Source organism: Bos javanicus, chromosome 23, assembly GCF_032452875.1.
Source record: "Bos javanicus breed banteng chromosome 23, ARS-OSU_banteng_1.0, whole genome shotgun sequence".
In the NCBI taxonomy this organism is placed as follows: Eukaryota; Metazoa; Chordata; class Mammalia; order Artiodactyla; family Bovidae; genus Bos; species Bos javanicus.
The window spans coordinates 10000001-10013471 of NC_083890.1; the positions used below are offsets into that span (position 1 = coordinate 10000001).

At 39.1% G+C, this 13471-nt stretch overlaps 1 protein-coding gene across 9 annotated transcripts in view; it reads right to left on the minus strand.

The window, feature by feature from the left end:
• Positions 1–13471, minus strand: part of SLC26A8 (solute carrier family 26 member 8) — a 91076-nt gene that overhangs the window by 61646 nt on the left and 15959 nt on the right. For 7 of the 9 annotated variants that reach the window (XM_061397993.1, XM_061397989.1, XM_061397990.1 and 4 more), the window contains exons 5-6: positions 1656–1772; positions 1–124 (exon numbers count right to left, since the gene is read on the minus strand). The exon at positions 1–124 is cut by the window's left edge and continues 58 nt beyond it. In XM_061397993.1, the coding sequence (XP_061253977.1) occupies positions 1–124; positions 1656–1772 (241 nt within the window). The remainder of the gene's footprint in view (positions 125–1655; positions 1773–13471) is intronic. The other 2 variants (XM_061397988.1, XM_061397991.1) reach the window with 2 other exon arrangements.

Here is a 13471-nt window from a genome sequence, read left to right on the forward strand (position 1 = left end):
TTCTCATAGAAGGACGTGTTAGAAAAGTCAGCCTGGATGAAAGTTCCCAGTAATAAGTGGCCCCTGTTGAATGGCTGTGTCCTCAGGACATTGATTGCCAGAGCACTCACAAGGAAGAATGTACCTATGAAAGAAAACAGTTAGGCAGAGGGTGAGGTTTTAAGTCCAGGTGAACTGACAGATGTTGACAAAAGCAAAGCACTTTTCTTATCTGAAAGTGGCCACTGAGAAGTAAGAAAGAGCAGGAAAAAGCTCTCTGGTTTCACATACTGTAACCAACTCCGAAATTTTAGATCTTTTTGGCCTAGGTAACAACCTCTTTATATCAATGGGCATATGGAGTAGGAAGAAAGAAAAACTGACTGGAAATGTATATCTGGCTCAGCTACTGTACCTGTTCTTAGAAATGGTGAAAAATGTGATGGTGGAAAAAGGATCAGAAAACAAAGCTAATCAATAATAAGAAGAAGAAAAACAATACCTAAACACTTAAGAAGGATGTAATAAGTGCAAAATGACATGGAGCTAAACCTGTTTCAAACAAAATTTTATTTACTTCTCATATCAACATGAATGCAAGAGGCAAAGGCAAATTTTACCTTTGGATTACCTAACAGAAGCAAAACTCTAGTAGCCCTTGTTATCAGTATTTGGAAGTGACTGTAATGCACTCTGAGAACTTGGAGTAATTGGAATAAAATAGCTGTTTTAGTGTTTAAAATCAACAGATACTAAATTTTAGTAAAGATGTGGAATAGTGTCCTTAAAAAGGCACAGGTGCACACCACAGAATGGGATGGCAACTGGACTGAATATACAAACACATCTGGAGAAAAAAGTGTGCCAGTCAGAATGGTCAGTGTTGGTTGCCTGGTCAGTTGTTCAGTGTGGAAGCTCAGAAAAAGGTACTTGACTCGTGGACATTGGTGATGCCCTTCTGAGACCGTCAGGGCATTGTGTGGTTTGATTTCTATACAGGTTCACCTAGGGGAAGTAATTGTGCTGATCATAGGACCTTCAGTTGGATCTGATCTCTGAAACAGTCATTTCGAATTATAAATTAGTAAATGGACATTTGACTCAGGGAAGAAAAGTGCTTACCCTGCGGGTTTCAGTGTTTTGATTATTATGACAATATTTTCTCAATGTAAATTAATAATTTGATATGATTATTATAAATCAGGTTCATGGAGGATGGTTATTATGGGTTCAGCTAAAAAGTGGATCCATTCTAGGAGTTTTGGCAAAATCATTTCTAGATCTTTTCAGTCGAGGATAATCAGATCACAAAGTGTGGAAATTTCAGTAAGGAAGACGCCTCTTGTCCTTTCATTCCTTTAATAACTTATGGGCCTGTTTGTCTGGTGGGGACATTAATAATAGCATGAAAGTGTTCAGTTTCTAAAATCTGAACACTAACTCTGTGAATAGAATATCCCTGTGACTGATTCATGTCGATGTATGGCAAAAACCACCACAATATTGTAAAGTAATTAGTCTCCAATTAAAATAAATAAATTATAAAAGAAGAATATCCATCTTCTGCCTCTTTTCTTTATATGTTAAACATAGATTTAACTTCAGTTCCTTAGCAATAAGTAAATAACCGAGATGGAGACTTCATATACCTCCTGTGATTCTAGCACTGAACTCACCAATGGACATTTGATGACATGATCCAAAAATTCCATAAATTACTGAAGCACAGAAAGCTGCATAAGAGACATTGAGAGGAGGAATCAGATGCCTTGCCAGCAAACCAAGCATCAGGACTGAAAAGCAAGATAATTTAAGTAAGCAAAGGTAGCCTGGCTTTTTAAAGTCACCTGAAATAAAAACTGTAAAGAATACTTAAAATAAAAGTGACCCATGTACACAGCTGAATATGGTAACAGTAAACTTTGGCATACAGCCCTTAATTAGTACTTTTTATGATCGGCTTTGATTTCTAGCCTCTCTTCCTATTTTATCACATGTTTTTACACTTCAATTCTAAATCATAGGCTTAAACACCTTTCATGTGAATCATGGAAAGCAAACATCAAAGCAGTAGGACCTTTAATCTCAACAGCTCAGAAGCAGACCATTCTCATCCTCAGTCTAGTATAAGAAGGCCCTAGGAATCCTCCAGGGCTGGAGATAAAGCTAGACGGCAAAGCTAGAATTGTCACACTTAACTGACTTGACTCCAAGTTGGTATGTGTTGTCTTTCTTTCATATGCCAATCACTCCAGCATCTTCCTTCAGCTCCTTCTTCAGTATTTAATTTCTTTTCTAAGAAGCACCATGAGATTTTGGAAATTTTGAGGCAAGTGGACTGACCTACATGGTGTCATCCTTTGATGTCTCAAGTCCACAACTCCTGCCCTGAGCAACTCTCTTCAATTTACATCATACCAGTGTGCTCATCAGAAATCAATTATGAGTCTAGTGAGCCAAATTTATTGTCTTAAACAAGCAAAGCTTTGTTGACCCACTTCAACGATGGTCAACTCATGGCCAATCTTGTTTCATCAACGTCTTCATTCCTCTCCCATCCCATAATTATTTTGAGGCAAATCCAAAACATTAAGTCATTTCATCTGTAGATATTTTCAGTATATGTGTTTTAGAAAAAGGGCCTCTTTTAAGTACAATATCATCATCACACCTAAGAAACTAATAATGGTTCTTTACCATTATCAAACATCCAATATTCAAATTTCCCTGATTTCTCAAATATAGTTGTACTTGTAGACCACCTGTAAGATGATCTACAATGACTAATTGGTACTCATGTCCTTGAGTGAGTTTCACCCCTTAAGTGTGAAATAACTTACTTCTTTTTTTTTAAATTTATTTATTTTAATGGAGGTTAATATACTTTACAATGTTGTAGTGGTTTTTGCCGTACATTGACATGAATCAGCCATGGGTATACATGTGTTCCCCATCCTGAACCCTCCTCCCACCTCCCTCCCCATCCCATCCCTCAGGGTTATCCCAGTGCACCAGCCCTGAGCACCCTGTCTCATGCATCGAACCTGGACTGACGATCTATTTCACATATGATAATATACATGATTCAATGCTATTCTCTCAAATCATCCCACCCTCGCCCTCTCCCACAGTGTCCAAAAGTCTGTTCTTTACATCTGTGTCTCTTTTGCTGTCTCGCATATAGGGTCATCATTATCATCTTTCTAAATTCCATATATATGTGTTAATATACTGTATTAGTGTTTTTCTTTCTGACTTTCTTTGCTCTGTATAATAGGCTCCGGTTTCATCCACCTCATCAGAACTGATTCAAAAGGATTCTTTTTAATACCTGAGTAATATTCCATTGTGTATATGTACCACAGCTTTCTTATCCATTCATCTGCCGATGGACATCTAGGTTGCTTCCATGTCCTGGCTATTTGAAACAGTGCTGCGATGAGCATTGGGATACATGTGTCTCTTTCAATTCTGGTTTCCTCGGTGTGTATGCCCAGCAGTGGAATTGCTGGGTCATATGGGAATAACTTACTTCTATTAAAAATAAATAGGCTACAACAAAAATGATAAGATGTCACTTTTGAGATTGGGTTGCAAGAAGACGGTGTTTTCTGTCTTCACTGCTCTCTGGCTCTCTCTCTCTCTTTCATTTAGGTCACCAGCTGCCAAAGTTGACCTCAAGGGTGTGCTACCTACGCCGTCACAGAGTATCTTGGGCTTAGAAGGCTCCGTGCTTGAATTAATGCTCTACTCTGATCATCTTGAAAAATACTGGATAATTTTTGAACTAGGGAATCTGCATTTGCATCTTGCACTGGGCCTCACACATCAGTTGTTCCTGCCAGCAGCCATATAGAGACCGATATAGTGGAAAACCCAAACCTGCCAGCAAACATGAGTAGCCTGGAAGCTGATCCAGCAGCCTCAGTAGAGCCTTGAGATGAATGACAGTTTGACTGCAACCTTATGAGAGACCTTGAGCCAGAGGTATGGCAGGTTTGGGGTGATCTTTTAAAAAAAGTTATTTGCTATTACATGTGCTTTCTTTTGTGGTTATTGTACATTTATTTTTTAACAAACTTTGTGTTTACATCAAATGAAGTCCTCACATTAGTTGATACATCTCTTAAGTCTTTTGTAATTTATGGTTCCCCTTCCACATTTTTTCCCTAAGCAAGTCTCTATTGACTGCAAGTAACAGAAAACCAGTTCAAATCAGCTTGAAAAAAATAGGAAAAAAAAGTTTTTGCTGAACAGCACGGTTTGCTGGATCTTAGTTCTCTGACCTGAGCTGGACCCGAGGCTCATGGCATTGAAAGCACTGAGTCCTAACCACTGGACCACCAGGGAATTTCCACAATAGTAAATATATTAAAAGAGGACAAAGGTCAGTTGGACCTCATCAGAGGCTGGAAGCAGAACTAAATAGCCATCAGGATCCAGGCAGCTGTTTCCCCATTCTCTTTGTCCACAGGCTTATAGTCTCCTGTTTTGTTCCCAGTTTGGGGGCCTCGATGAATAAGACTTCTATGTATATTCTTGTACATGGCTCTAGGTGCATAAGTGGGTAAATTCCCTCGATACACCCTGAAGCATAACTGCTGGGGCATTTAACAGAATATGCGAAACTGTTTTCCAAATGGTTGTACAATTTACATTCCCACCAAAATGATGAAAATTCTCATTATTTACATCTGTATTATCACATGATATTATCAGAATTTTTATTTCAGTGGGTATGAGCTAGTTAATTTCCACTTCTACTTCATTTATTACCAATAATGTTGGCCAATCTTATTGTGTAGTTTCTTATAGATTTGTAGGAATATATATATATATATATATATATATATATATACACACACACACACACACACACATACTTATATATATATTATAGATTTAAGTCCTTTGTTGGGTATTCTATGGTTTGTTTTTCAATCTTCATTGTGTAATCTTTTTTTTTTTAATTTTGGCTGCACTGGGTCTTCATTGCAGCCCCACAGCTTATAGGATCTTAGTTCCCCAACCAGGGATCAAACCCACATCCTCTGCTTTGGAAGGTGGATTCTTAACCACTGGACTATCAAGGAAGTCCCTATCATGCCTCTGAATAAACAGAAGTTCTTAAGTTTTATTTAATTTAAAACTTGCAGTTATTTCCTTTTAGGCTCATGCTTTTTGTGCCTTGTTTAAGAAACATTTTCTACCTCAGGTCCATAAAGATATCCTCCTCTATTATTCAAAAAAGTCTTTATAGTTTTGTCTTTCATATTTGGGTCTTTAATCTACCAGGAATAGATTTTTGTGTATGGGTGAGGTAGGGGTCTAAAAAATTGTTTTCATATAAATATTTAATTTATATGAAATATTCTGCTTCACATCATTTTTCAAAAGCCTGTTTCTATAGTGACACATCTGATACAAACCATGCAATGTATACATGTGTGACTCTTCTGTTCCGCTGCCCTAATTGTCCATTTCTACAATACCACACTGTTTAATTACTTTTTTTAGTGATTAGTAATATTTTGTAATAAATTTAATAGTCCCCATTTTATTGTGAAATATATACATAGAAAGTACATTAAAATAGATGTTGAGTTTAATAAATATCTATAAAACAAACACTGATGTTACCACCTACTCAGATCTTTCATCCCAACCCCATCCCTCCCCACAGAAGTATTCGTTATTTTGACTTTCGTGATAAGAACTTCTTTACTTTTCTTTATAGTTTTACCACTACTGTACAAACCTCTAAACAATATAGTTTAGTTGGTCCCACTATTGAAGTTTATATTAGTGGGATTATAATTCATGCAATTTTTATTTCTGCTTATTTTTCTCATTATTATATATATAAGCATCTTCCATGTTGTCATGAGTTGCTTGAGAGCACTCCTGTTCCTTCTGTGTATTCCAATATATGTATATATGAATGCTTATTTATTCATTCTGCTTTTGATGGACATCACCTTAAACATTGTTACTTTATATTCAGTTTTGATAGCTGGAGATGCGAGTCCTCCTACGTCACACTTTAAGAGAACTTGCCTGTTCTTAGAAAATGTTATCTTTCAATTAATTTAGGTCCTTATTAATATTTCTCAGTAAAGTTGTACATTAATAATTTCTCTGTAGAGGTCTTGTACATCATTTCTTAGTTTCATTACAACTTATTTCATATTCACTATGCTTTGGTGAATGATATTAAAAATTTTTTTCCACATTTCATTTCTTGCAGGTATGAAAGAATATAATTGATTTTCATTTATACATCTTGTACCCAGCAACCTTGACAAAATCTTATTAATTATATCCATTTATCTGTAGATTCTTTTGAATTCTCTACATTAAAAAAATCATCTATGAATGACGAATTTTTTATTTCTTTGTAATTGCTATGTAATTTTTTACCCTTTATCTTGCTTGAATACACTGCCTCTATGTTGAAAAGCTCTGTTTACTCTTTTTAAGGCAATTTTTTAAAATTTAATTTTATTTGTGGCTGCACTGGGTCTTCATGCTGCCCATGGCTTTCTCTAGTTGGTGTGGGGGCTGCTCACTGTGGTGGCTTCTCCAGTTGTGGAGGATGGGCTCTAGGTGCCTGGGCTTCAGTAGTTGTGGCACACAGGCTTAGCTGCCCCATGGGACGCGGGATCTTCCAGGACCAGGGACTGAACCCCTTGTCCCCTGCTTTGCAGGCAGATGCTCAACCACTGGACCACAGGGAAGCCCACCCTATTTACTCTTTACAACCAACACATGATATGAAGACTGGGTCTTTTGAAATGTAGGGTTTCAAATAACTCACCAATACAGGGAAGGTAAGAGAATTTCTTGGCAACAGCCGGAGAACTAAATTGCCTTAAGTCTTAGTTAAGGTTAGGCTGTGGAGAAATAGAGGGAAACCAAGTCTCTAAACTTTCCAAAACCTTAAAAATTTTTTAAATTTTGAACTAAGTTTAGACTTACAGAAAAGCTACAAAGATAATAGCGCATTTCCATACAATGGGAAAGAAGTACGTCAAGACTATATATTGTTATCATGTGGAATGCTGGGCTAGATGACTCACAAGCTGAAATCAAGATTGCTGGGAAAAATAACAACCTCAGATATGCAAGTGACATCACTTTAATGGCAGAAAGCAAAGAGCAATTAAAGAGCCTCTTGATGAAGGTAAAAGACTAGAGTGAAAAAGCTGGCTTAGTACTCAACATCCATAAAATGAAGATCATGGCATTTGGTCCCATCACTTCATGGCAAATAGATGGGGAGAAAGTGGAAACAGTGACAGATTTTATTTTCTTGGGCTCCAAAATCACTGCGGATGGTGACTGCAGCCATGAAATTAAAAAACGCTTGCTCCTTGGAAGAAAAGCTACGACAAACCTAGAGAGTGTATTAAAACGCAGAGACATCATTTTGCTGACAAAGGTCCGTCTAGCAAAGCTATGATTTTTCCAGTAGTCATGTATGGATGTGAGAGTTGGACCATAAAGAAAGCTCAGCGCTGAAGAACTGATGCTTTGGGACTGTGGTGTTAGAGAAGACTCTTGAGAGTCCCTTGGTCAGCGAGGAGCTCAAACCAGTCAATTCTAAAGGAAATCAATCCTGAATATTCATTGGAAAGACTGATGCTGAAGCTGAAACTCCAATACTTTGGCCACCTAATGCGAAGAGCCAACTCATTGGAAAAGACCCTGATGCTGGGAAAGATTGAGGGCAAGAGAAGAAGGGGGCAACAAAGGATAAGATGGTTGGATGGCATCATCGACTCAGTGGACATGAGTTTGAGGGAATTCTGGGAGATGGTGAAGGACTGGTGTGCTGCAGTCCATGGGGTTGCAAAGACTCAGACATGACTGAGCAACTGAACAACAGCAATATATGCCTTACCTAGATCCCTCTAATGTGAATACTGTACATAATCATAGTATAATTGTTGGTATCAGGAAATTAACATTAGAAAATAACTATTAATAAATACTTTACTTCAACTTCAACAGCTTTCCCCCTAATTTCCTTTTTCTGTTTCATAATTCCATCCAGAGTTCCCTATTTCATTTAGCTGTTATTTTTCCTTAATGCTAATATCTGTTATAGTTCCTCAGCTGTTACTTGTCTTTCTTGATTTTGTCACTTTGGAAGAGTATTGAGCTATTTTGCTAAATGCCCCTCAGTTTGGGGTTGGGCTTCCCTGGTAGCTAGGCTGGTAAAGAATCTGCCTGAAATGTTGGAGACCTGGGTTTGATCCCTGGGTTGGGAAGATCTCCTGGAGGAGGCCATGGCAACCCTCTCAGTATTCTTCCCTGGAGAATCCCTATGAACAGAGGAGCCTGGCGGGCTACAGTCCATGGGGTCCTAAAGAGTCGGACACGACTGAGAGACTAAGCACAGCACAGCACAGGCTCCTCATGACCATACCAAGGTTAAATGCTTTGGATGCGAACACTACAGAAATGATATTACGTCCTTCTTAGTGCATTATACCACAGAATTCATGATCTCCAAATGTCTTACTATTGGTGATGACAGTATTGATTACTTGGTAAAGGTGGTTGCTCCCAGGTTCTCTATTGTAATGTAGTGGAGGAGTTAAATATCTTGAGGAAGATATTTGGAACTATACAAGTCCTGGCTTCCCTGGTGGCTCAGATGGTAAAGAAGCTGCCTGCAATGCGGGAGACCTGCATTTGATCCCTGGGTCGGGAAGATCCCCTGGAGAGGAAATGGCAACCACTCCGGTATTCTGCCTGAAGAATCCCATGGACAGAGGAGCCTGGAGGGCTACAGTCCATGGTGTCGCACAGAGTCAGATACAACCGAGCAACTAACCCTTTCACTTTTCAAGTCCTGTTACATAGTTTGCCAACTTTTACCCACTGACTTTAACCTCTCTTAGTGGATTTTATCTCCAACAAGTATCACTGTAGTCTTTTACTCATGGTGATTTTCTATTTTCTTTTACATTTATAAATTGGGTTCTACTGTAAGGAAGAGCTAGCATGTTTCAAATAAGGTTTTCACTGTGCAGTATTTTTAAAGATTTTTTAAAAAATCTTGACTGAATTTGTTCCAGTATTGCTTCTGTTTCATGTTTAGATTTTTTGGCGGTGAGGCATGGGGATCTTAGCTCCCCAACCAGGGACTGAACTCACACTCCCTGCATTGGAAGGTGAAGTCTTAACCACTGGATGGCCAGGGAAGTCCCACTGGGCAGTACTTTTGTTTCATTTGAAGAAAATTATTGTTTGGTCCTACTTGTTTAAATGCAAGTAAAACTTTCGAACTGTTTACACTACAAATTATTTCACTATTCATACTACTTAAAATAACACACAGTCCCTTAGTCAGCAAGAGTTGCTTGGATTTACTCATTCAGGATACTTCCCTGGTGGCTCAGACAGCAAAGCGTCTGCCTACAATGCTGGAGACGCAGGTTCAATTCCTGGGTCGGGAAGATCTCCTGGAGAAAGAAATGGTAACCCACTCCAGTATTCTTGCCTGGAAAATCCCATGGACCAAGAAGCCTGGTAGGCTACAGGCCATGGGGTTGCAAAGAGTCGGACACGACTTCACTTTCACTTTCACAGTTATGTAATCATTATTCAACAAATACCTTGAGTACCAATTATGTGCCAAATACTGTGCTAGATGTTAGGTATAGTTATACACCCTAATGTTACTCTTATTTTGGTATGAAATTATACTGATGACTTGGAAATTTAGCAGAGAAATGTCCTCAAGCCTTGACCAAAGTGAAGGATCTTTGATAAGTGGGGCTCAGTAGTGGACTCACAGGTCAAGGTACAAGAGCTCAGGTCTCTCATTCCAGAACCACAGGAATGCTCTAAAGACGTTCTGATACTTTCCTGGAAGTGAATATACTTTTACAAATGGACCATTTTTGGTTTGTATCTGCCATATGGAAATTAAAAAAAAAAATACCTAGTTACTTAGTTGGCTGCACCGAGTCTTAGTTTCGACACCTGGGATCTTTAGCTGTGACATGTAGAATCTAGTGTTCTGACCAGATATCAAACCTGGGCTCCCTAAATTGGTGGTCTTAGCCACTGGACTACGGGAAGTCCCTGCCACATGGAAATTAATGTAATCCATAGTCTCCAAAATTTACAAATAGCTTGTGATGCTTAACAGCATCAAAACAAACAACCCACTTAAAAAATGGGCAGAAGACCTAAATAGACAGTTCTCCAAAGAACTACTGAAGTTCATGCACCCCAGAGCTCATACTCCACAACAAGGGAAGCTTGAGCACTGCAAGTAGAGAGCAGTCCCCACTCACCACAACTAGAGAACGCCCATGCACAGCGAGGAAGACCCAGTGCAGTCCCAAATAGATAAGTACACAAGCAATGCTTAACAAATGATTATATCAATAGAAATCTTCCTTAGAGGAATGTACTATAACATCCACTATACATAAAAAAAGAAATAGATCCACAAAAATACGGCTATCTGATCTCTGACAAAAGTGCAAAAACACTTCAGTTGACAGTAGTCTTTAAAGATGCAACAAAAAATAAAGCCTTGATCTAAACTTCACATCTTACATCATGATTAACTCAAAACAGATCGGTTCTAAAAGTAAACTGTAAAATGTAAGACTTTGAGAAGAAAACATAGAAGAAAATCTTTGTGACCTAATGTGATTAAGTGAAGAGTTTTTGTATATGACAGGAAAAACTCAATTCATAAACAGAAAAAAAAAATGAACGTCATCAAAATTAAAAGCCTTTGCTCTGTCAAATATATTGTCAAGAGAATGAAAAGATAAGCTACAGACTGAGAGAAAATATTTGAAAATCATATATCTAACAAAGGACTTATTCTTAGAATATAAAAAGAATTCTGAAAAACTAACAATAAGAAAAAAAAATCCAATTAAAAGATGAGCAAAAAACTTGAACAGGCACCTTGCCAAAGAGGATCTGAAGACACCAAATAAGAACATGAAAAGATGTTCAAGTTCATTAGCTATTGCTGCTGCTGCTGCTAAGTCGCTTCAGTCGTGTCTGACTCTGTGTGACCCCATAGACAGCAGCCTGCCAGGCTCCCCCGTCCCTGGGATTCTCCAGGCAAGAACACTGGAGTGGGTTGCCACCTCCCTCTCCAATGCATGAAAGTGAAAAGCGAAAAGCGAAAGTGAAGCCACTCAGTAGTGTCCGACTCGCAGCGACCCCAGGGACTGCAGCCTACCAGGCTCCTCTGTCCATGGGATTTTCCAGGCAAGAGTACTGCCACTAGAGAAACGCAAATTACAAACAAAATGAAGGACTCCCCTGGTGGTACAGTGGGTAAGTATCTACCTGCCATTGCAGGGGACACGGGTTTGATCCCTGGTCTGGGAAGAGACTCCATGCTGTGGGCAACTAAGCACATGCGCCACAACTTCTGAAGCCCACGCATCTTAGAGTCCATGCTTTGCAACAAGAGAAGTCACTGCTATGAGGAGCCCACCCACCGCAACTAGAGAGCAGTCCCCCTCACTGTAACTAGAGAAAGTCCATGCACAGCAACAAAGACCCAGCACAGCCAAAAATAATTAATTTAAAAATCTTTACTCTTTTAAAAAACAAAAATTGGCTACATCGGGCCTTAGTTGTGGTGTGCAGGCTCAGTAGTTAGAGCGTGTGGGCTTAGTCACTCCATGGCATGTGGGATCCCAGTTCCCTGATCAGGGATCGAACCCAAAATGCCTGCATTGCAAGGTAGATTCTTAACCACTGAACCACCAGGGAAGTCCCTAAAAAACCTTTAAATAAAAAAAAGGTGCAAGGGATCTCTATTTATTTTTTACAAATTAATGTGAACCTATAGTTACCTCAAAATAGAAAGTTTAATTTAAAGATATTTAATTTAAATATCAAGTGCTAACAAGGGTGTGGAGGAACTAGAATTCTCATATATTGCTGGTGGGAATATAAAATGGTAGGTTCAGCCACTCTGCATAAACAGTTTGGCAGTTTCTTGTAAAGTTAAACATATACTTCCCATATAACCAATAATATCACTCCTGGGGTATTTACCTTGGAGAAATGACAATTATGTTCACACAAAAACCTGTATGTGAGTGTTCACAGCAACTCTGCGATGGACCCAAACTGGAAACAAAATGTCCATCAATAAATGAATGGATAAGCAAACTGTGATATAGTCATATAATGGAATATTGTTCTTCAGTAAAAAGGAATAAACTATTGACGCACACAGCAGTTTGCATTGATTTCATAATGCTGAATTATGGATGTCATCCTTCAGAAGTTATATATTATATGAGTCCATATATACAACATTCTGAAAAAGACAGAGCTATGGTGATGGAGAAGAGATCAGTGGTTGCCAGGGGTCAGAGGTCAGCAGACAACATGACTAAGAAGTGATGGCACAAGAGAGTTTGGGGGCTGATGGAACTGCTACATAGCCTGGTGGTGGCAGTGGTTATACAAATTTATACCTGTGTTTTAATTCACAGAACTGTAAGAAATAAGTAAATTTTACTGTAAGATAATTATTTTAAAGGGATCCCTTTTCCCTACTAACAGCCCTTTTGCCAGAGTTGGATTTTAGCTACCATTGGCCCCTTTCACTTCATTTGTGCTTTACACAACCTGTATGATCACAAATTTCAGTCTTGCTTGGTTTGCCCCCACAAGAATAGAGAAATGGAAGTGTTTAAAGACTATGGAGGGAATTGTGAACTGAATAAAGGAGGGGCTTCCCTGGTGGGTCAGCAGTAAAGAATCCGCCTGCAATACAGGAGCCACAGGAGAAGTGGGTTCGATCCCTGGATTGGGAAGATGCCCTGTAGGAAGGCAAGGCAACCCACTCCAGTATTCTTGTCTAGAGAATCCCACGGACAGAGGAGCCTGATGGGCTACAGTCCATAGCGTTCCAAAGAGTCGGACATGACAGAAGCAACTTAGCATTCACTGAGTAAAGCGTTAACACAAAATCCTCTTGCTGATAAAGCTGATCTTGGGTTAGCTTTCTAGCTGTTTCTTTGGAAACCTGACAATGGTGGAATGTCAACTGTGTCACCAAGCAATACGAGTTATGGTAAAAAGAACCCGATTAGTATATTCTAGCTGGACCAAGGGTGAGTGAAAGATTAGTGTCTGGTGGGAAGCCCGAACTCTGAGCTTCTCAGAGCACAATGACACTTGCCACTGGACGTGTCACTATGGGACCCCTGGAGGCATCAGCTATGGGAACTACAAGAGGTGTTGGTTCCTACTTGGGAAACAGGACTTCTAAAGCCCAGATAGCTCTCCTACCTATCTAAGTGATCTTGTCTTATATCTGAACTGCCACTTGTAAGACCAAAGAATGGGCCCCTGGACTGCTGTGTGTGACTTGCTAAAGAGAAGTTAGCATGCTGGGCTTCTTATTCTTCACCTTTCTAAGTAAAATCAATGCCAAGTGAGGTCTACTGGAGTCCTGTGAGTATGAAATGACTAGTTA